Source organism: Neofelis nebulosa, chromosome 10 (genome assembly GCF_028018385.1).
Source record: "Neofelis nebulosa isolate mNeoNeb1 chromosome 10, mNeoNeb1.pri, whole genome shotgun sequence".
Classification (NCBI taxonomy): domain Eukaryota; kingdom Metazoa; phylum Chordata; class Mammalia; order Carnivora; family Felidae; genus Neofelis; species Neofelis nebulosa.
The window spans coordinates 61,792,320-61,816,383 of NC_080791.1; the positions used below are offsets into that span (position 1 = coordinate 61,792,320).

At 40.8% G+C, this 24,064-nt stretch overlaps 1 protein-coding gene and 1 pseudogene across 1 annotated transcript; one reads left to right on the forward strand and one right to left on the reverse strand.

The window, feature by feature from the left end:
• Positions 1-3,854: 3,854 nt before the first annotated feature.
• On the forward strand, positions 3,855-4,828 carry LOC131486591 (olfactory receptor 51B6-like; annotated as a pseudogene).
• Positions 4,829-10,444: 5,616 nt separating this feature from the next.
• Positions 10,445-11,392, reverse strand: LOC131488657 (olfactory receptor 51Q1-like). Its single transcript, XM_058690517.1, has one exon. The coding sequence runs from the start codon at positions 11,390-11,392 to the stop codon at positions 10,445-10,447; it is 948 nt and encodes a 315-aa protein (XP_058546500.1).
• Positions 11,393-24,064: the final 12,672 nt, after the last annotated feature.

A 24,064-nucleotide genomic window follows, 5' to 3' on the forward strand; every position in this document is an offset into this window, starting at 1 on the left:
GTCTAGGGTCACATCTATGGCACCGATGAACAAAAAACTCGTGAACAGGTCAATAAGAAGCTCCAGTGTTTCTTGTCCTGGAAGGCTCGGCGTAGGGAACAGGTCATGGGTAGGGTATAGAGAGTTGGTTTAATGAAACTTACAGAGAAAGGCAGCAATATGTCAGTCAAGAGGTGATGAGACATGAGAATATATCCCAAAGACTCCCCTCAAAACTGGGCTCCCAAAAAATCTTTTCTTACAGATTTTTGGAATAGGGAAAAGCCAAAATCTGTCTTCCTTACTAGGCAGATGTAATTTGGAAGAAAAAGCAAAAGACCTGTGGGAATAAAGGCAGATAGCTCTAGAATAATTCAGGACTCTGGGATAGATTATCTATTTCCCTTGTTGCTCTCTTCAGCTATTCGTATGAGCTTCCTCTTGACCCCTGTCAGTGCCACCAGGTATTTACCACCGCCCCCCCACCCCGCCACCCAGAGCCTAAATCAGGTTGAGGAGGGGAGGCACTATAATGACCATGGGTATAGACTAACAGAACAACAACAACAAAAAAAACAGAACAGAAACTTTTGGAGGTGTCAATCAAATGCAGCCATTTGAAGACTTTCTAAAAGATATTGTTATCCTAATGCCCTTTATATTAGTCTGCCAAATAGACCAGCCTCAGATTAAAGCAGAGGCAGACTTTACAAAATCTGACATTAGACACTTTACTTTAAATTGCTGCGTATTCCCAGAAGTGGGCCTATTATCCATCAGGAACTAAGTGTGCAAATTCTGTAACTAAAGGCAGAGTAGAGCTTCTTTGTTCATTCCCTTCTTTATGAGCTATAGGCACTGTAGATTTGTAGGATCTCAAACCCCACACAGATACAGAGCTATAGTGGATCTGGTGCTGGGGTGGTGTGGGTAGGGGAAGGTGGTCACCATTTTTATCAGTAAGGGATGCTGGTAAAAAGGGAAAAAGCTGGATGATTTGGGTAGAAAGTCATTCAGAGCCAGTATTCACTGGTATGAAAGTCAAGAATTTCAGTTCATGGCTTGGGAAAATAGAACTATTATGCACTGAGCCATATAATGAGAATTTGGTGATTATTTTGCGTCTACTACTGCACACCATGTATGAGAACAGATGGTATCACTCGGTCTAAATTACGTTGTCAGACAGTAGAGAGGATGTCAGAAAATCGGATGATAAGAAGAAAGGTTACAAAGCAGACAAGGATTGGGGAAATGAAACAAAAGGGAGAAGGATCCAAAGGCAAGGCAAATATGAAGTCTGTTATGTGAATGTCTGGGTGGTGTTCCTCCGTGAGAAGTCACATGAGAGAAGAGAGACTCAGAGTGTCTTCTTGAAGCCACCACATTTTTGGATTAGAATGATTAGTTTGGGGAAACAGTTTTTCATCAATCCAAGAGCGTAAGGGCTCCCCAGGAGTGGACACCCCCATGAGTTGATGTATAAACTTTTCAAGGTCATGAGGCAAGAGTTGTAGAGTTACAGTTCTTTGCAGTGTTAAAAATGATTAAAGAAGACCATGTAGGGGACACAAACAAACTTTATTTACACGTCACGAAGTGGAGTCTCCACCTGGAGAACTGCAATATGGGAGGGGAGGTGGGAAAGCAGAAGCATTTTATAGGACGAAGAATAAAGAACAAAGAATAAGGAAGAGACAAATATCTTGAGAAAATATCTTGTCTGCAGTCACCTAGGCAGCCTTGTGTGGGGTGAGAAAGCTCAGAGTTGGCTTGGAGTTTGGGGCCTGCCTGACTGGATACACTGCATGTATGGTCAAGTGCAGTGTTTACAGGGACTGAAAGTTGTCTAAGTTTGGTGTTACTGACGTGGCACCACTGGGCAGGAGAGCTCCATCTTGTGCCTGGAAAATTATTTCAACAGCACGAAACTATGTCATTGAGTACATATCCTAATTACCAGTTAATTGAAAAATGGGGAAAGTAAGATGTTTGTGGACATTCTATTAAAAAATAGGCACACTGGCCACACATCCAGGCCACGTCTGCTGTATAATAGGTAGGAAGCAGTTATGCTCTCCAGCTGGGTCTTCCCCAGCTGTCTGGCTCCCCCACCCATCTGGGTCTCAGCATGTCAGAGGAAAGAGACCTGGCTAGACTTGTGACAATAGGCAACTCAGACCCATCCCTGCCAAAACGAAGTTTCTTTTTTTGTGTTTTGTTTTTCACATTCTGCTTCTCCCAGCTCTACCGGGACGAAGTTCGCCTCACCCCCACTCCCATGTGAAGCCCAAGGTTGCAGGCTTCCCTCAGCCTGGTTGGTGCTTACCAAAGTGCCCCTCCCCTTTTCCCACTCACCCCCTCATCCTGTCCCAGACACCAGGAACCTTCACTAGCCTCTAACTATTCTCAGTCACTGTCATCTTAAGGCTTCTTAAATCCCTATTATCTTATACCTCTTCTCCAAATGTTTTGAGCAAATTGGAATGACTCAGCATATCTGAGTGTGAGTGACGCTGGCCTTCCTCTGCCAAACAAATTCAGAACGGCCTTCTGATTAAGTGTAGCCCAAACCCATCACAGAGGCACAGTGTCACCCCACTTACAAAGTCCACTCCCGGATGATACTGCATTTAGTCCTCACAGGTCAAGGGACACTTAATTCTCATTTATTTTTCAGAGGAGGATCACAGGCTGAGGGAGTAGAAGGGGTCTGCCCAAATTACATGGCTAAAGATTGGAGGAGCTGGAATGTCAGCTAAGGAATTACCTGAAAGTGAGTCTGGAGGTCTCAGAGGCTTCATACAAATATGAGATGAACTCACTCTAGAATATTCTTCTTAATGCTCGTGGTGATATACTGGTATTTACCCATGTCCTAGCTTATCCCAACACTGATAGAAGTATTTACAAAGCATAGATGCTTAAATGTTTTTGAGCTTTACTTTGTGGCAAGAAGGCCACCAGGGTAGCCCTTTGGTATGACTTTTTGAAACCAATAAAACCTCTACAGTCTAATCATTTGTTACTCGCATCTTGAGTTCTCTAACTGCATTGAGCACAAATTATTTCTTCAAGCCCATTCTTGCCTCAGGAATTTCTCCTCTGCTTTTCCCTCAGGGTGAAAATACCCTTCCTTTTTACCTGATTCCCATGTACCTGTCAGATGTTACATGCTCTGGGAAGCTTTCTTTGACCATGCCCAAACCTTGCCAGATTTAATAAAGTAAGCCACACTCCCACAGAGTTCTGTAAATCTTCTATTATAATTTTCATATTGCTGTTATTCCTCTTTCATTCTCTGAATCTATTTTTTAATATAATTTATTGTCAAATTTGCTTACATACAACACCCAGTGCTCATCCCCACAAGTGCCCTCCTCAATGCCCATCATCCATTTTCCCCTCTCCCCCACCCCTCTATCTACCCTCAGTTTGTTCTTTGTATTTAAGAGTCTCTAATGGTTTGCCTGCCTCCCTCTCTGTTTGTAGCTATTTTCCCCCTTCCCCTCCCCCATGGTCTTCTGTTAAGTTTCTCAAGATCCACATATAAGTGAAAACATATGACCTCTGAATCTACTTCAAGCTATAAGGACAAGAACCAGTTCTATCTCATAAACTACTATATCCATGCTGCCTAGTACATTGCCCGGAACATATGTTAAACACTGATTTGCAGTTGTTGATCGGATTACTTCCCCTCCCCCCCCCATCTCTAAGGCTTTCCTAAGAAAGAATGTTTTATTTCTCTGGAGTCACTACAGTTTAGGGAAGAGCTACAGGAAGTAAAAAAGTAGAAGTGGCTAAAGAAGAATGTCTGAAGACCTAACGTGGTCTTTCCTAAACAGAAGATTCATCCTACTGTAATGCCCATTATGGAACTCAACACCAGTGCCCCACCCTTTCTGCTGACCGGCTTCGTGGGCCTGGAAAAGGCTCACCACTGGATCTCTATCCCGTTATCTGTCATCTAGATTGCCATACTTCATGGCAATGGCATTCTCCTATTTCTCATCAGGGTTGACCATAACCTCCACGAGCCCATGTACTATTTCTTAGCCATGCTGGCAACCACAGACCTCGGGATGACCCTGGTTACAATGCCTACAGTGCTATGTGCAATGTGGACAAATCATAGGGAAATCAGCCATGGCTCCTGCTTTTGCCAAGCCTGCTTCATCCACACTTTCTCTGTCATAGAGTCTGGGATTTTGCTTGCCAAGGCCTATGATCAGTTTGTTGCCATCCACAACCCACTGAGATATACTTCCATTCTTACCGACACCCAAATGATAAAGATTGGAGTGGGGGTTTTCATGAAGGGATTTACAGTCATCTTGCCTCCAATATTCCCTCTCGATTGGTTTTCCTATTGCAGATCCCATTTCCTCTCTCATGCATTCTGCCCCCACCAGGATGTCATCAAATTAGCCTGTGCTGACATCACCTTCAATTGCCTATATCCTATTGTGATGGTATTTTCTATGGTCCTAATGGACTGCCTGATAATCTTTTGCTTCTATATTTTGATTCTCAAAACTGTCATGAGTATTGCATCTGGAGAGGAGGAGTCCAAGGCCCTCAACAAATGTGCCTCCCACATCTGCTGTATCTTGGTCTTCTATGTCACTGTTTTGGTTTGACATTCATCTACCGATTTGGGAAGAAATGTTCCCCATCTAGTACACATCACAAATAGCTACATCTACTTCCTTTCCCTTCTTTTATGAACCCTGTCATCTGTAGTATTAAAACTAAGCAGATTCGCAGTAGTATTCTCCAGTTCCCATCAAGAACATGGTATTTACTTTCTCCTGTCTGGAAAAGGACTGAGAGATTAAAAACATAATTTGACAGTCATAAATTTCTAAGGAAGACATTAAAATAAATGTACAAATGCCAGAAAAAAGTATTTCAGATACAACTGTTTTTTTTCTGCCACTCCCCTTTTTTTTCCCACGAGGATGAAAGGAAATAAGTCATGTAAAGCACTAAACACAGAGCAAGGTGCTTAGCATAGCTCAATTGATATTCATTTTGTACTTAACTCTCATTCAACTTGCAGCAGCTCTGATGTGACTCTGGGTTCATGGACTCTGAGTGGCATGGTCCAATAAATTGAACACAGATTCCATTCTTGGTTGTTTTTTCATATGGACTGGACATCCTTACAACCTTGCAACCATTAACTTCTATCTGTTGTGTCCCATGTGTGCACCACCTGCCTTTTCTAGAACTTGTCATCAGTGAAGCAGAGTCTTTCTGAGCTAATTTCCAAATGGTTGCTATTGAACACAGTACACCAAGAAGGCAACTGCACAAGTAAAATAGGAATGCTCTATTTTTATGTAGTGAACTGAATTCACATCAGCAAGTAAATCAATTCCTGATCTAGGGGAAGAAGTTTTATTATGATGATCCCGATGAAAGGAAAAGGTGCTAGTCAGAAATTATATATAATCAGAGCCTCAAGAGGAAATTAATTCAGAGTAGAACTGGACTTGATTGGTACTTGGTACGTATTCCTCACGTGTGCAAAACCAAGGTAACAAAGGGTAGGTTATATGTGTGTAATTATGTAGGAAGAAAGACAAAGAGGAAACACATGTGTTAAGAGCAGGAGAAGGCCTGGGGTGTTGAAAAGGGTTTCATGGCAGGCTGTAGGGATGTTTCACGCACATATCGGGTAAGGAGGGATTCAGATAAGGTCTCATTCTTAATGGTGGCAGGAAGGGTAGTTATAGATTCAATATAAGAAGAGGAAGGAATACATTTGCCAGAGTTCAATAAGCCTTATACAGACAACCTGTATAGAGTAAGATTATTTCCCTAAAGACTGATGAAATCAGGGCCAAATATAAATGAACTTCTGTCTTCTGCACATTCCCTTGCCCTTGATCGCCAAAGAAGAACTTCCCAGAATCCCTGGAATTTTGGGTAATATGGAGGCAAGCCAAATGTGCAAATGTGGGACTCTGGCAAATGCTCTGGTGCAATTTACAAGCTATGTAATGTGCCATGTGTGTGTATCAGGCACATGGATGAGCATACCTTCGTATTTAGGAGCACCTGCCACACTTGAAATTTCCTCCTTCTTCCTCCTCCCTTACTGGACTATGAAAACCACTGTAACCTAGCTTTAAGCACAATGCTTTGAGTAGAGTAGGAGCTTAATAAGATGTTCTTTATTAAATTGAATAATAAACGAGGAGTGGATGATGTTCCTGTGTCTCTCTGTTTTTTTTTTAATCCTGCATCATTATATATAGACAGTTTACATGTAGAGGTACAGATAGAAGTTTCTGTATTTGGGGCATCCCACTAAGCTGTTTGCACACCACTATGTGACAGGAGACTCCTGAAAGTGAATAATCAAAGTCTCCTGTGTACAAGGTCTGCCCGTTCCTTCCCGGGCACATTGTCTGAGTACACTGAGGCCAACCTCATAGGACACCTTTCTCAACTTCCCTAACTTTCCATTGATGAATTTTCTTTTGAATGTAGATATATGAAATGTTGATTTTTAGTGAACAATTTTCAATCATTGGGGTCTCCATGTTTTCCTAAGAGTTGCAGGATACCCAAGGAGAGAAAAAAGAGGGAAAAAAATACAGAAGAGGAGTCTATAAGGGGGTTTCTCAAGCTATGGCTGGTTCTTCACCTCCTTGTCATAGCAGCCTACTCAAAACCAATTACAAAAATGATGTATTTTTAATAACCTTGAATTCCAGCCACAGTTGATTACATCTGACAAGGAATTTTTTTTTCTTTTTATTCTTTGAAGGAGAGAAAGAGTGAGCAGAGGAGGGAAAGCAAGAGAGGGAGAGAGGGAGACAGGGAAAATCCCAAGCAGGTCTGCACTATCAGCGCAGAGCCCGATGTGGGGCTTGAACTCACAAACCATGAGACATCATGACCTGAGCCGAAATCAAGAGTCAGACACTTAACCAACTGAGCCACGCAGGTGCCCCAGAACATTTCTTTTTTATCTGGGAAGGAGTTATATAGACATTTAGTTCATTAGTGCCAGGAACTGAGCCACAATTGAAAATAAAGTCTTTACTATGTATCAGAAGTCCATGGAAGTATCTAGCTAACTGAAGGACTGGTGGTCACTGAGTAACAGGTCCTGCGCCTTGAGAGCCGTGTTATTAGAGTATCATTGGTGTTTACCAGCTATGGAAACCATGAAATTAGAGCGTAGGGTAATGCCAAAGACAAAACTATGCCAGGCTGGTTCCATCCCAGCAATAAGTTGTCAGCATTATCTTACCCACCCACCCACCCCCCGCCTTGGGGAATAAGGAAGAATAAGATCAAGAATGTGGTAGAAAATACTGTGAAGAGATGCATTTAGATAGAGATAGAACAACCCAGTCAGTATTCTGCGGTACCAGTCAGCAAATTTCTTCTCCTTTATACACAGCCATGGATATGGTTTTACTACCCCAAAGACGCTCTCCCATAAAGAATATTCACACATTAAACCATAGTGAGATACACACGTCACCCTGTCGCCTGACAGGGCTCTAGGTGTGATGGACTACTGTCTTCACACTATTCTGGGTACATTAAGACACTGGTGGGGCTGAACATTGCAATAAAATGCACTCATGTGAATTTAACACAACCTGATACATTATGCAGTAATGTTTTTAAAAATCTTTAGATAGAACCTTTGAGTATCAGGGTTTGGTGCAGATATCACCTCCACTTCAAACGACATTCTCAACAGTGTCATAGATGTCATTCATCTAACGTCGTATACTATCATACCTACTGGCTTGAAGGCAGGATGAAGATTATGTCCCTAGCCATTCTTAGAGGGTCTCTGCCTGCCTCTCAGGGGATGTGAAAGCCTGACTGTGGCCAGAGAGGCACGACTGTAAGCTGGAGAGGGGGGCCCAGGCTCATCAATAGCACTGGGAATCACACACGTTGAAGCACCAGCAAGTGCCAGTTAGAGAGGGACTTAGGGTCAGTCAACCAGCCACGGAGGAGCCAGGCAATCAGTTATTTGTGAGGGCTGGCTGGTGACGCAAGGGCCCCTGAGGGACACACGTTGCTCGTCCAGCTCTATGCTTAGGATCGAGTGACTTAGAGGTGAGCCCAAGTGGACAAGATGAGGAGAGACAAGCCTCCAGTAGGAAGAGAAGGTCGGTGGAACAGATAGGAAAGAAAATGAGTGAAAGATAGGTAGAAGACAAAGGAGAGAGGGCCAGGGAGACGGGTGAGGGTCAGAAAGGAAACCCAAGGGGAGGTCTCAAAGGAAACCAGGGTGTTCCCCTGGGACCCTAGTTCAGGGAAATCATTCTTCATCAGTGACTCATCCTTACCTGTCCCCAGGCAGGAGTCCCCATGCATGCAGGGTTGAGAGGTCTGAGGCGGGGGTACTATCTGAGCCATGAGACAACAGGAATCAATTGCTCAGCCCCTCCCTGGACTTGGAGTCTTATCTCTCAGGCGCAAGCCTTCTGCTCTCCAACCATTCCCCTCCCAAGCTTTGCAAATACTGCCTCCTGCCCCTATAGTGAAAGACCCAGGATACAGCCTCTAGGAACGGGGCAAAGGGCTGTCCCTTAAGGCTCCTTACAGCTCAGATGGAAGAGAAGCTCTGCCACATGCACCTTGCAAAGTCACGTAACCCTGAGTCTTAGTTATTTCACTGTTAGCTAGAATAAAACCATTTTCAACACACGGTGTTTTTTTTTTTAATTTTTTAATGTTTATTTATTTTTGAGAGAGAGAGAGAGAGAGAAAGAGACAGAGTGCAAGCAGGGAGGGGCAGAGAGAGAGGGAGACACAGAATCCAAAGCAGGCTCCAGGCTCTGAGCTGTCAGCATGGAGCCCAATGCGGGGCTTGAACTCATGAACCCTGAGATCATGACCCAAGCTGAAGTTGGACACTTAACCAACTGAACCATACAGGTGCCCTGATTTTTTTTTAACATTTATTCATTTTTGAGAGACAGAGAGACAGAGCATGAGTGAGGAAGGGGCAGAGCAAGAGGGAGACACAAAATCAGAAGTGGGGTCTAGGCTCTGACCTGTCAGCACAGAGCCTGACACGGGGCTCAAATTTAGGAACCATGAGATCATGACCTGAGCGGAAGTCAGACACTTAACCGACTGAGCCACCCAGACGCCCCTTGACAGAGGTTTTTGAAGTTACAATGAAAAAAATTCTTCTGACATCCTGGTACATCAGAATAGAGACACTGGCACAATATATGCATTTAAATATATGTAAGCATTCTGCCATCTTGACAAAGACAAGGCATTTCCTAGTCCTTACTCAGCAGTTAGAAAGAAGTCACACATTTCCCAAAGTTTTATTTTGCCAAGGAGAAACTGCCCCTCTTTCAATTACACCTCACAAGTAACCCAAGCTTCACTTGGGCCCTTTGCTCCCAAGGGAGCCCCCAGCTCACTCACAGCTCCCATGGCTCTTCAAAGGGAGGTCTGGAATTGCATTAGTGCATAATCTGCATGTCCAGAATAGTGGACTAAGCATTACAATTATTGTAAATTTCAGGTGTGTAATAAACACAATAAAAACTACAGATGTTGGGAAAGCTCTTGACTTTCCAGTTATATCCTGCTCACTTTTTTCAACATGTTCAATGGCAAGAATTTGTTCTTAGCTACATTATTTTCATCAGGGACCAAAACCAATGATATAAACCTTTTATGAAAACAATCAGGCTAGAAGAAATTGTAAATGACTCATTCCACCAAAGCCTAAGAGAGTCTTTCAGGAGCATTGATCATATTATCACCTCCCAAACAATGTGATCCAGGGAGATGAGATTTAATTATAAAGAATCTTTTTACCCAGAGAGAGCAGAAGATGATAAAGCCAGAAGCAGTGAAAAATATGTCTGACAGAGGACTCTATGGTTACAATCAGGGAAGACATGAACTCATGTTAACTGATAGATAAAAATACTATTGGTTAAATAGAATTAAGAATTTAAATATTTCATGAGTAAACTCAAGCAAAGAGAAGAAGCTAAGAATTACAGCTTTGAGGAATTTGGCAGGCAAAAATCTCATGTAAATGGGGCAGCTACATAATGGGTAGATGTTTCAGCTTAGTTTAAGTTACAAATTCAGGGAGCATAATAATATATGTACCTCAATTCCTGCTTCGTGATTCATACACGACTGGACACCCAAACCAAAAACTTTCCAAGTTTCCCAAGTTCTTTTTCTTTTTAAATTTTAAAAATAATTATTTTAGAGAGAGCAAGAGAGCAGGGGAGAAGGGCAGAGGGGAGAGAGAGAATCTCAAGCAGGCTCCATGCTCAGTGCAGAGCCCCATATCAGGGCTCGATCCCATGACCTTGGCATCATGATCGGAGCCAAAATCAAGAGTCAGACGCTCAACTGACTGAGCCACCCAGGTGCCTCACCCAAGTTCTCTTTTATAAGCGATAATACCCAAAACCTACTTCTCAACACTCTAGTGCAATTGTCTATGAGAAACGAGGTGAAAAATTCTTTGACGGATCTGTTTTGTTTTAATACTATAGATAATAGGGTTCATCACAGGAGGTGCTAGTAGATAGATGTTGGCCAGGATGACATGTACAATTGGAGGGGCATGCTTGGCAAAGCGGTGAGTCATGGAAAGTCCCACCAAGGGCACATAGAGGACCAGAACAGCCAGAATGTGGGACAGACAGTTATTGAGAGCCTGGAAACTTTCACCCTGGGAGCTGATTCTCAAGACACTTCTCAGAATGAGTGCATAGGAGACCACAATGAGCAGGGGGTCCAATGTAGTAAAGACCAGAGCTATAGCAAATCCATACCAATTATTGATAGTGGTATCAGCACACACCAGGCGAATCATGTCTTGATGAAGGCAGTAGGAGTGGGAGAGATGGTGGGAGCCACAAAATGGAAGCCGTTTCAGTAGGAATAATGCAGGAAGAACAGTCAGAACACAGCGGAAAATGATGGCTATCCCTATTCTGCTGATGACCCGGTTGGTAAGGATGGAGACATAATGGAGGGGGTGGCAGATGGCCACATAGCGGTCAAAGGACATGGCCAACAACACGGAAGATTCCATAAAAGAGAATCCATGGAGGAAGAAGAACTGGGCAAAACAAGCCTCAAAGCTGATCTCTGAGGCATTAAACCAGAGGAGTCCCATGACTGTAGGCAAAGTGGTGAGGGTAAGCCCCAGGTCTGTTAGAGCCAAAATAGAGAGGAACAAGTACATGGGCTCTTGTAGGGAGGGCTCTATCCTGATGACAGCCAGGATGGTGATATTGCCCACAATGGAGACCGTGTAGAGACAACAGAAGGGGATGGAAATCCAGCCATGGGAAACCTCAAAGCCAGGGATGCCCATGAGGATGAAGAAGAAGGGGACTTGAGTGGAGTTAGTAACCCGAAACATGACTGGAAGAGGCAGCCTCAAGACCAGAGCTCTTTCCCAAATCTGTGAAAAGTGGACAACATAAGGATTGAAATAAGTAGTCTATGACTATCCGAAGTCACTCTGTGATAGATCATCAAGTAAGACCTGGGGAAAGAGAGCTATCTGGGCAATGAGTTTACAAATGTTTTATCAGTTTTGCTTGTTTTAGCCCTTACTTTGCCATCTCTTGTCAACCACTGAGTTGACAGCATGAAGTTCTCATTAGTTTTAACCCAAAGACTTCTTTATACGTCCAGAAGGCAGTTATGCCTTCGCAGCAGAAGGTATAAGGGTACATTATGGCCATTGGAAAGAATAACTGTGGAGAAGAGATTACTGTAGGACACCTTTGGATGGCATGGGGCTAGGAGAAAAAAAGAGAGAGCCAAGACCAGTAAATGTAAAAAAACGATTCCAATATGCTTATTGACTCTTTTGAACCAAGTGAACAATAAAGAGACACTTGAACTGAAGTAACAGTGGGGAAAGATAATGCCTGTCTTCAGAGCCTAGGATTCCTGAGACAGAACTTTTAGAGGCCATATGGTGCAAGGACTCTTTTGGAAAGGACCTTCCATGAGCGAAATGGGTAAAACTTGGGTGCTCAGATATCTGTCAAAAGAACCTATATTAGAAAACTAGGCCTAGGAAGCACTTTCTTGGAAAGAATACAACAATAATAGTAGGAACATCTCCACAGGAACAGCCTAATAGCATTGGAATAAGACAAAATACCCTCTTGGTGCATAAAGCAGTTGGATCCATTGGATCAGCCAGTAAATTTCTGGGAAGCTGTTTAAGTTCATATTGATGGATGTGAAAGGGAGCAGAATCTGCCACCCCAAAATATGCCTGTTTGGCTTAACGATTATCTTGAGTTGATTATTTCTAAGAAACAGCAGACCTAGAACAAAAGCTGAGTAGATGTTACCTTTCTGATCCTTACACTGACCAGTAAGAGACATTTGCATTTACAGGGGAGATCTGGAAGAGGAGAAGGAGTAAATCTTTGGAAAGTCTTACCAATCTCTTCTCCACAACTATTCTTTCCAATGGCTATAACACACCCTTACACCTTCTTGCTGCAAAGACATACTGTTATGCATGACAACCATTCCCTTGTTTACTGTGCTTTTCCTGGGAACTTCCCACTAGAAGCCCTCCTTCCTACCCATCCCGCCCCCAACGTTTTTCTTCATCTTTATCCTAAGAAGGCATTCAAGGTGATGGTTTGGACCATTTCAAAAAGTTACTCACTTTTATTGGGTATGTCCCAGGTAGCCTGGAGGTATATATGTTATTAAAATTTTAATCATTTGTCTCCAATTAATCTTTTTTTATAGGGAGTCCTCAGCCAAAAACCTAGAAAGGTAAAGGAAAATTATTTTTCCTCTCTTACAGTGGTTTGGATAAGCTATTTCATCTTTTTGTTGTTGTTTTGTTTTGTTTGTTTTTAACATTGCTGTATGGTGAACCTTCCTTATGCTTTCTCTAACTTTGCTCTTGACAAACTCAAAATATCTTGCTCTTTTTGTTCACCACCAAAAAATGGAAACCATTACTTGGGAATCCTCTTGTGACTGAGGGTGATCATAGGTGTTATCTTATCCATTGGGAAGACTGACAGATTGAGGAAGCAGAAGAGAATAGGAATGGAGGAATTCCTGGGCTATGGAAACCAGAATCTCTTCCTATTGATCTATCGCTACCCTGCCTCCATAATGGCTTTAGAGCTCTGGCAGCTTTTTCATCATTCATGATGAGGGAGCATAAGGCAAGCTGAAGGCAAAGTAGAAGCTAACAAACAACACGTCCCACACTCACCCAGGTGGGATGTGTGTGACATTCCTCAGGCACTCCTGGCTGCCCAAGAACAAAGGAAAGGACAGAAAACAAATGGTTCAACTGATAAAGTTTCCATCAGTTTACAAACATCTTAGTAAATTACAAGAAAAAGGCAATCTTATCAATAGCCTAATCTCCAGGAACTCCCTACTGCCTTAATGATAATGATTTGCTAGAGGGAAAAAAAAAAAAAAAACAACAACCTTAGCTTAACAAAAGCTAGGCCTCCAGTAATCTGTGAGTCTTCTTTAGCATATGAAAATCGCTTTGGAAACTTCCCCTTGAATTTATCTCCCCCAGCTCCATATTATATAACCAGGCACCCTTCACAACCTCAGTACAGCTTTTTTCTGCCCACAGGTCCTATCCCACGCTTTAATAAAATCACCCTGTGTGCACCAAAGACATCTCAAGAATTCTTTCTTGGCTGTCGGCTCTGGACCCCACTATCACTCAGAGGGCCATCATTAAGAGACTCTTTTTTTGGTGCCCTTTCTCCAGAAGTAACATTACCCATAGAAAGTTCCCATCAGGAATCTGTGCCCTGGCACAATACCATAATCTAGTTTTAGCTCATGTCCCTCAAGCTCCGGGAGCCTCACCCTTCCTTCCTCCAGCTTGGTAGTGACATGTATCTTTATATCCATAAGTCTTCCTGCTCACCCTCACTTTCTATCCCATCTTTCTGGTAATTCATGGCCATGTACATCACCTGTGTCTGTTAGCCAGATGCCTTGGTTTTTCCATAGAACGGCTTTCTCTGCTGAGCAGAAGCTCAGCTTTGTATAGACTTCTATAGGTCCTCCGGGAAAGAAGTAGCCCTTGGGGCTCACAAGAGTCCAAGGTACAGAAGAAAGAAAGATTTGTGTGACATAGTATGCTGTGGACAACACCTAGTTAAGGGACGACACGAGGTGCATACACATTCCAAGCTGATTTTCCAAGAACAACCTGAGCAACCTCAAGACCAAACCTAACCAACCAAATAAACAAAAAGCTCTGTGTAGTTTCTCTAGAGATACCCGAAGGAGAATTTCTGAGATTCTTTTGACAGAAATTATTGGGAGGAAATTCTTTTTATGAAGTATTTACCAAATGAAACACTGGAGCAGGAACTTTCCAGCACTCTTCTCCATTATACACACTGTGGTGGGGTTTTTTTGTTTTTATTTGTTTTATTTTGTTTTTGTTTTTGTTGTTGTTGTTGTTGTTTACCATTGATCATAAAGATAAATAAACTTAGAGCCAGAAAAGTGCAATGATAAAAGATGGAATTAAGGATGAGGTAATTTAATTTATTCTCTACCAGAACAATATTAGTATTTTTCCTTACAAAATATTTTCAAAATTTTTATATCCTTTTCCCCATTATGCTCAGTAATCCTTCCTTTTTTTAAAAGAAGCACAAATATTGAATTTTCCTACCTAAGTGGTTGTAAGTTAGGCTAATTTGGATTCAAACCCTAATTTTAATACTCACGAATTGTGTGACTCTGGTCTGGTGACTTAAACTTTCTTTGCCTTATTTTACTTTCAGTATGTCAAGGATAATAATCCTGTTTGGGAAAGTGCTGAAGACACTTCTTGGTACTTATCAAGGCCTAAATAATCGTTAGCTATAAATACTAATTGTACTAATAGCAGACTGCTATAATAGTCATTGTTATATTATTACTATTATTATTATTACTAATATTATTATATTAACATTATTATTAGTCTCCCTACTTTCAAGGATGCAGTTATTTTAACTATTTTCTTCAATCTGTCTTTTTTCCTAACCTGCAGGCATGGCACCAAGATCTTGATAAGAAAATTAGATTATTAGGAATGTGTTCTTGTTAGCAACTTAAACGTTGTTCGAGGATCCTCATGTTTGTTCTCAGAAATGTTGGCAAACCTATCTTACTTAACTCTTTAATGCGAGGAACATTGTTGTATCTTGGTAACGCATAAACCAAAATGACACACTTTTCCCAGAAAGAGTAGACAAAACACTAAGGTGTAAGAAGGAAGCCAAAGGAAATGTGTTATCAGTACTTTTAAGCAAAGGGAGCAAAGAAAGATGAGATGTATATTTCTAATGATATTTCAAATCCATAGTATTATTTCAAAATAATCTCTCTCCCAACAGATACTACAAAAGACCGAAAAATACACATTTTGACTAGTATGCCATTGACTTGCATTTTAGAAAAGAGTTGAGCTCTGACACTAAACCTCTATTCAAATTCGGACTCTCATCCACCAGCTAGAGATCTTGAGCTATTTAGTGAGACACACTGTCCTTCCACACCCCAGCTCCCAAGTGTTTCCCAAACTGTTGAAGAATTTTACTCTTCCACAAGCAACATCTGGGAGTTCCAAGTGTTCCACATCCATAACAATATATGGTACTATGTTGTCTTAACTGTAGTCATCCTGGTGTCTAGAAGTCATTTTATGGTGGTTTAAATTGGCTTTTCCTTAATGACTAATAATTTGATCATCTTTTCATATGCTTCTTAGACATTAGCATATCTTCTGTGAAAATACTTACATTAAAAGTTTGCCTGCTTTCATTGGACTGTCTTCTCATTATTGAGGTATAAGAATTCTCTTTTCAATCTGGATCCAAGCCTTTTTCAAATGTACATAATTTTTTTTTCAATCTCTGGATTGACTTTATTTCCTTAACAGAGTCTTGTGAAGGGCAGACTTTGTTAATTTTAATGAAGTTTAATTTATTAATTCATTTTTTTTCTTAAAATAGATCATAAAGATTTTTTTCCTATATTTTCTCCTCGATGTTTTACAGTTTGGATATATTTTTATTATGTACACCTAGGTCTTTGCTGTGTTAAATGAACTTTTGTGTAAGGTATGAGATAAGGTCAAAGCTAATTTTATTTTTGTATAAGTATACAGACGGACCAGCACCATTTATTGAAAATATTATTCTTTCTTACAAAAATAGTTGGTGACTTTGTCAAATATCAATAATTGAGTTATGTGAAGATCTGTTTGTGAACTCTCTCATCTGTTTTATTGATGTGCTTGTCTCTCATTATGATTATTTGGCACTATTTTACTGAAGATTTACAGTAAGTATTGAAATTAAGTAGTATATGAGCTGTACAAAACTGTTCTTTATTTGTAAGGTGTTTAGCTAACCCAGATCTTTTGCATTTCTATAAAAAAATGTGAAAAATCTATGGAATTCTACAAAAAAAAATGCTAAGAATTTTTCCCCCCACCTTCCAAATGAATGTGCTAAGGACTTATTCTTTTTTTTATTGTTACTGGATTCACTTACTATTATTTTGTTAAGACCTTAAAAACAAACAAACAAACAAAAACAAACAAACAAAAACTGTTCATGGATGGAAAATATAAGGTAGTAATTTTCTTTCCTCAGCAAAATCTTTGCACTGTTTTAGAATCAGAAATGTGTTGACCCAGTGTTGGTGTGTTTCTTTTTTATCTATCATAATATAATTTCATGTATAGCCTAATTTAATCTTTGTACCACTGTTCAGATATGCTTTACCTCTACTTATATTATAATTACACAATATTTTGTTATTATTTTTGTTTAATATCAATTGTGTTTTAATGAATTCAATAGAGAGAAAACAGTCTTAATCTCAATTGTTATTTAGCCTAAAAATGTTTATTTTACATTAGGTTTTGAGGTAAATTTTCACTAAAAATCTACATGAAGAGATTTTATTTCCACCACATCACAAATGAAATCGCACATTTTTTCCTTTGACCCCTGTTGTTTCTGAAGAAAAGTCATACAACATTCTTTTCATAGTTTCTTTGTATGCAACATGTTTTTTAATATTCATTCACCTGTATGTTTTCTTTAATTGACCTTGCTCCATATTCGCTGAGCATCTGAATTCATGGGTATCCTTTATGTTATAATATTTAAAAACTTCAGGCAATAATTCGTCAAAAATTTTTGATCCTTTTTTCCTCTCTTCTTCCCTTCTAATACACCAATTGCACATGTGGTCAACATCTTGATCTACATTCTCTGGGAGTCTTTTAATTTAAAAAAAAAATCTTTTTGTTTCATTCAGTGCTTCTGTTTGGATGATTAATATTGATGCATCTTTGAGTTCAGTTACCCTTTCTCCTATGCTGTCCAATCTACTCTGGATCCCATCCAATAATATTTTGATTTTAGTATTTTATTTTTCTCTAGTTGGATTCTCATTTATTTTTTTCATACTTTCCAAATATTTCCTGAACTTTCTAATCTCATCCACATCTAAATTCCTCATCTTGTCTTATCCAAAGTGGAGGTACATTGGGAAAAAGACAAACAGCGTTAGCTTAATGGAAGATGAAGGGTAAATTTCAGTCAAACTTTTTGAGAGAACACTTCTAGGCTAGGAGAAAACCCAAGAATATTCTTCAAATACCATTCAAAATGACTCTCTTCTGGGTTGAAGCTAGAGGCAGAGAGCACAACTGGATATAGCCCGTCAAAACTGAAAAGAACAGATGGTCACCATTCCAAGATTCTATTGGAGGCCACTTGCGGCATCTCTTTTCTCTGTTGTCCTTTGGTATCTACAGAATAAATAGGTTTTGAAAGGTCTTGTGTCTCCTCTCCTATTCTGGTTGTTGGAAAGAGAGGATATTCTTTATGTACTGGAATTACAAGTAGAGAGATGTGGATAGACCAGAAACCAGAGAAGGCTTGGTCTGACCATCTACTGCTAGGAAGCTCTCATAAGAACTGTCAGTCTGCTGAGTAGTTCAAAGAAGGCCACTCTCTTGTTTCCACAGCTTTGCTTTATCCCCGATGTGTCTAAACAGGGATGATGTAACAAAAATACCTCTGTAGACTTTGAGGCTCATGAGAGTAGAGACCCTACCTCTCATTTATCCACTGCTCTGTCCTAAAGCCTTGTGCCTGGCACATAGTAGGTTCTTAATAAATATTTGGAGGATAAATGCATAATTGTGGGACTCTATGAATGTCTCTACGGAAGCCTGCATGTTTCTGGGTATATGAATGTGCTCTGTTCAACTTCCCTAGTTTGACTAAAGAGATACTTTTATTCTCCAACTTTGACAACTAGTATTCTTCTTGGAGCATATCAGGCACCTTCCCTGAAGTGAGTACTCAAGATCACAGGTCAGTGGTGATGGTTGTTACTAAGCGATGAGTAAAGTTTCTTGGGATCAGAGTCCACGTGAAGCTGCTGGCAGAGGCCAGCTGAAGAAATCGGAGCGTAAGGGTTAAATTGTACTGTAGGGCTAACGCTTAGCTTAAAAGATAACAACTTTGTTCTGACACTGAAGGTCAAAAGATAACAACCTTGCTTTTACTTTTGTAAATCATATTTCATACTCTTGTGAATCAGGCTTTACCAATGAAGGAAACAAAAGCTCAAAAAAGAGCATCAGAGACAAGGTCAAGGAGATCCACTGGTTGCAACTTAGCGGCAGAAAGTCTAAAATAATCACCTCATTCGATAACTGTTTCTGACTCATCTGGCAACTGTTTCTAACTCATCTGGGAACTGTTTATCTGTTCTGTTCCCAGATAATGATAAAACGATGTGATCGGCTTTAAAAACTCTGTACCACGGCTGTTCGAGGCCACACTCTTATCAAGAGTGTTGGTCCCGATCGGTTGGCCTTGCCTCTCATTGTAATAAACTTTGTTGCAACTGTCACTGGTGCCCGTAGCATTCTGTTTCAGTTGTCGTGTGGATGCAACAGGAGCAGAGGGGTCCTGGATAAAGGCAGGGCCCCAATAAGCAGTATGCTGTTACTTTGAAATCAGCCAAGAATTTAAGCCTCAAAAGTGGGAGAGGGGTGATGCAAAGCCTATTAGACAATACTGTGATAATGTGTGCTTACGAAGAAGGAGAGCAACAGCCCAGTCCTTTGTCACCAGTAGATAGTCCACCTCCTTCCTCATTTGCCTACTAGTAACCATCCCACTGACTACATAGCATAAAACCTGCATGACATAGATAAGAAAATTTATCCCTTAGCCTTCCTCATTGCTGTGAATGAGGAAACACAGAGATAGCAAGAGTTTGACTCTTTCTCAGTCTCCATAAGAAAGTATATGTAGAGCAGTTGGCGTTAATTCAGGATGCAAAGAGCTACTTTATTTTTTTCAGAAATTATCATGGGCACCTGGGTGGCTCAGTTGGTTAAGCATCTGACTTAGGCTCAGATCATGATCTCATGGTTCATGAGTCTGAGCCCCATATTGGGCTCTCTGCTGTCAGTGCAGAGCCTGCTTCAGATCCTCTGTCCCCTCTCTCTCTGCCCTTCCCCTGCTCTCTCTCTCTCCCTCAAAATATAAACATTTAAAAAGAAAAAGAAATTATCACTTTTTGTTACACATTATTGTCACAACAGCTGCCAAAATGGTGTATACTATAAACATTTTACTTGCTAAAAAACAAAATTATAAACCTGAGTGATTTTGAAGATAAATAATTCATGAATCCAGCAGCACCCCTTCCAGCAAGTAGAGGGGAGCTCCTAGGATGTGAATAAAATGGAAGGTTTTTATAGGAAGGAGAGTGGGGCAAGAAAGTCGTAAGCAAAAGAAAAGAAAGAATTATTCCAGGCAAGGCCATTTTCCCTTAGGAGGAAAAGTAGAGGGTCTCCTCATGCAGCTGACCTCAGCTTCCTTTGGGGAGTTGGGAGTGCCATGTGACAGACTTCTTGGTGCCCATTAGAAAATTCCTGACTGACCTGTCAAGACTACATTTCTGGGAGAGACTGAAATTGATATTGTTTTTTCCAAACAGTCCAAGCCACTGGACTGTTTTCCAATGAGGATGAACTCATCCTCTTGGAAGTTGGCATGAAGAAATGCAAGTTCTTAGGACTTTGAAATTCAGTCATATCACTTCATTTAATGCCAGACATGTGACAAAAAGCAAGTGATTTAATCTTTTCCAGCTTCACTGTCTTTAGCACGCTGAAAAGAAAACCAGAGGCCCAAAGTGGCATCACCAAGGTTAAGGCCCTAAGTCAGTAAACCAGGGCCAAGATTCCTTTTTGCCCTTAGCAAAGTGTCATCATGGAGGCAGCTGAGCTACTACAGGGAGGTCACTCTGCCTATTTCAAGGACTTGTCAATGGGCTGTAGGCAGTAAGGGAATTTTCATTTGCTTTTGTTTCCCACATCACCATGGCAAGCACTTAAACCCCTTACCCTTGTTCTTGGATAGCCAGGAATGTCCCAGGAGTATAACACACATTCCACCTGGCAGGGAGAAGGGAGTGCTAGCTTGTACTTAACCCCTGAGCTTGCCTTATGCTCTCTCATTACAGTGGCCTAGAGAAAAGTTTGGGAAATGTCAGGCTTGTTTTGGTGAGACAAGTAGTTTGAGTTACCTGAGCTAGATGGGCTGTGAACAGAGACAGACAAAACAAACAAACAAACAAACAAACAAACAAAAATACCAGGTAGACCTTAACCCAAGCTAAGGGTGAGGGTAGAAGGATTGATTTTTGGCTTTTCAAAAGGGGTCTCACCAAAAATTTGTCACAGTGAAGATGAAAATTGGTTCTTCTTTGGAATGACTGGTGAGAGACAGGATATGAGGAAAGAAGAACTTACTAAAAAGATTGCTACAGGAAGATGTGGAGCCTTCCTCTATGAAAACATTCTAGACTTTCTATGCTTGCATAGATGCAGACATCCAGGGAGGCAAGGCAATGGGAAATATAAATTCCAACAAGAAGCTTTCTCATGGGCTCAGACCAGACTGTAGGATCCCTTTGACAATCCCAACATGCATAGGTCTTTCCAGCCTGGAAAGCCCTTACCAATCACATACCAAAAAATGTTTATCTAAGGAGGGCCTTGCTCACCAGGCCTGGACCTTGGATCAGAAAAAGGTGTGCTTTGTGGGGTCAGAAAAATAATTTTCTTTCTACCCTTCTAGGTTCATGGCTGGGACCACCTCCTTCCCCCATGATAAAAGGCAGATTAACTACAGAAAAACGAACAAGTTTAATAACATGCATACCTCCTGTATACATGGCAAGTACCCAGGAAAACTGAGTAACTCCCCTAAATGTCCCAAGCCACCATTTAAAATCCCAGATCCAGCTAAAGACAAAAGATGTTGGGAGGTGGGAAGCCAGTTATGGGAGGCTAGTGGAAAAGCACAGTGATCAAGGGTAAGTTTGTTATGCAGATTTAGGTCTTTGCCTTCCCCACTGACCAGTTTCCAGAGGTTTAGTCCTTTTCCTCATCCTGGTAATGGAGGGAGACATCCTTACAAGTGGAGATTTCCTTACAAATGTAAATGCCTCTTACAAAAGGGTAACTTCTACTTGGTTGGTTTTCAGAGCTCCCTTTGAGCCTCGCTGTTTCTTAAAAATGATCAGCCTAAAATAAGCCTTATGCCAAAGAGGAACATTTTGGAGCCACAAATTCTGCTCCCCTTCAGGCTACAGCCATTTTCTGCAACAGAGACCCCTCCCCCAACCCAAGTGAGTCTGAGTCTGGAGAAACCAAAAACCTTGAGAAAGGATTTCCTTTAGTTCTGCGTCTGGTCTGACTGGGGATTCAAAGCTTGGTCAATGTAACTGGGACTAAAGGCACTCAGACACATCTGCATCCTATCAGGTTGTCTTTAATATCTGAGAAAGTAGAGAAAAATATCTTTCCATTAATTTCACGATTTTATGTGGGTTATAGGGTTTGGGTATGCCTGTTGTCTGTATGCATGAGACAGAGGAGGAATGCACCAGCTGGCATTTCTCAGAACTTTGTGGGAGATCAACAGGATGTGGGAAAATGAAGTTGGAAGATGTATTTTCTTAACCTGTTGGGAAAAGGAGGTTTGAATTTAAGCCCGTTTGGGGTTGAAGGCTCCCCCTGGTGGTTGTATTGGAAAACCACAAGATGCATATTGACCTGGCTGTTCTACAGTAATCTCATACCCCGCCAAGCCTGACTCAGTTAGCTAGGTATTGATACTGGGTAGAACCTCCCCTAATATAACTTGTATGGGGATCCTGAAAAGCATGCTAGGATCCAATATATCCCTGTCTCTCCCACAGGCTTTCTCAATCTCTGGTACAGAGTAGGCTCACTTGTTCTCCTTGTGGATAGGGACTGAGCTAAGACAGTCATATTCTCACACACACACAGCTGTCTCTGTCTGTATCTTTCACACATGCACACACATACACACACACACACACACACAGCTGTCTCTGTCTGTATCTTTCACACACGCACACACATACACACACACAGGCACATGTGAAAATAATATATGCACTGAAAGCCACACTAGCACACATACAAATAGGTACACTCTTACATTGATACTTTTAGTAATGGATTTAGATACTCTAGTAAGGGATTCTTTTTTTTTTTAAGTTTATTTATTTATTTTGAGAGAGAGACAGGCAGAGTGAGCAGGGGAGGTGCAGAGAGAGAGGGAGAGAGAAGGAATCTCAAGCAGCCTCTCTGTTGTCAGTGTGGAGCCAAACATGGGGCTCAAACTCACAAACTATGAGAACATGACCTGAGCCAAAACCAAGAGTCAGCCTCTTAACCGACTGAGCCACCCAGGTGCCCCAATACTTTAGTAATGGATTCTAATACATTCAAGATTAGACTCACACCAACATATTGATATACCATGTCCCTAAGAATCACCTACCTACATTCACTTCACTTTATATTCATAAGATTTCATTGTTGGGAGGCTAAAAATTTTACTCTACCCTTCAAGATTCTTCTAGCTAGTCTAAGAATTAAACTGACATGAGACAGATTAATCATTAATAAATCATGAAACAGAAGAAATTCAAATTTAACTACATATATACGGGCGTTCCATAAGCATAAAAGGCCCATAGAGAGTCAGTCAAGCAATTGAGGCTTATACCATCAAGAACTAAGGAGAAGGGGACAGGGATCTGGGACTTTAAAGGAGAGAGAGATAATTCACAAGAAGGTGAAAAGAGTAAAAATTTGGTAAACAAATGTTTGCTGGGCCTCAGAGAAACAATGAGACAGAATAATTTTAACAAGCAGATTTTGCTAGGTTCCTCCCTGTCTACCACACCTAGTTCATATACTGTAGTTGTCTATGGTAATAGCTCTCTTTCTGGAACAGGTGTCCTATCTAAATTCTTTTAGGCAGTCATGGGAAGCAAAAAGAAACCTTAGCATTTTGTTTCTTAAAAATAATCAGCCTAAAATAATCCACACGCCAAAGAGACACATTTTGGGGCAGCAAATTTTGCTCTCTACACCATCATTACCCAAAGGGACAGAGATGTGCCCAAGAACTATTCCTTTGTTGTTCGGTGCCACGAGCCTTCAGAAACAAATTCTGCCTTCCCAGCCTGGGATAGTCAAACCGTTTAGTAAAATGTGTTTAACACAATCTGTTTTCTTTACCAAATATGATCTTCATAAAGAGAAAACTATGTCATGTCAACTTATGTATCTGCAAGGCCTTGCTCAGGGTTTTTCAGAGCAGACACTTAATAGATGCACAGCAAATGAAAATTGATAAGAATGGTTAATGTCATTTCAATCTTCATTCTAAAGGATTTTTCTGTGATATAACAAAATAAAGCAAAAAGACCTAAGAACATTTTGTATTTCTTAAAATGACAATTCCTTGGGCGCTAGTCCTTCATTTATTGTATAATTCAGAGAAGCAGAGTAGAAAGCTATTACATAGATGCTAGCAAGAAATATAAGGCAAATAGTATTGCAAGCCTCCAGATAAGTGGAGGTTATCCATCCATTCCATAGTATCATTTAGCCATGTGAAAAGCTAGGAGTTATTCT

What these genes read in the sequence shown, in the direction of transcription:
- LOC131488657 (XM_058690517.1), bottom strand. Translation starts at nt 11,392, where the DNA reads ATGTTTCGGGTTACTAACTCCACTCAAGTCCCCTTCTTCTTCATCCTC.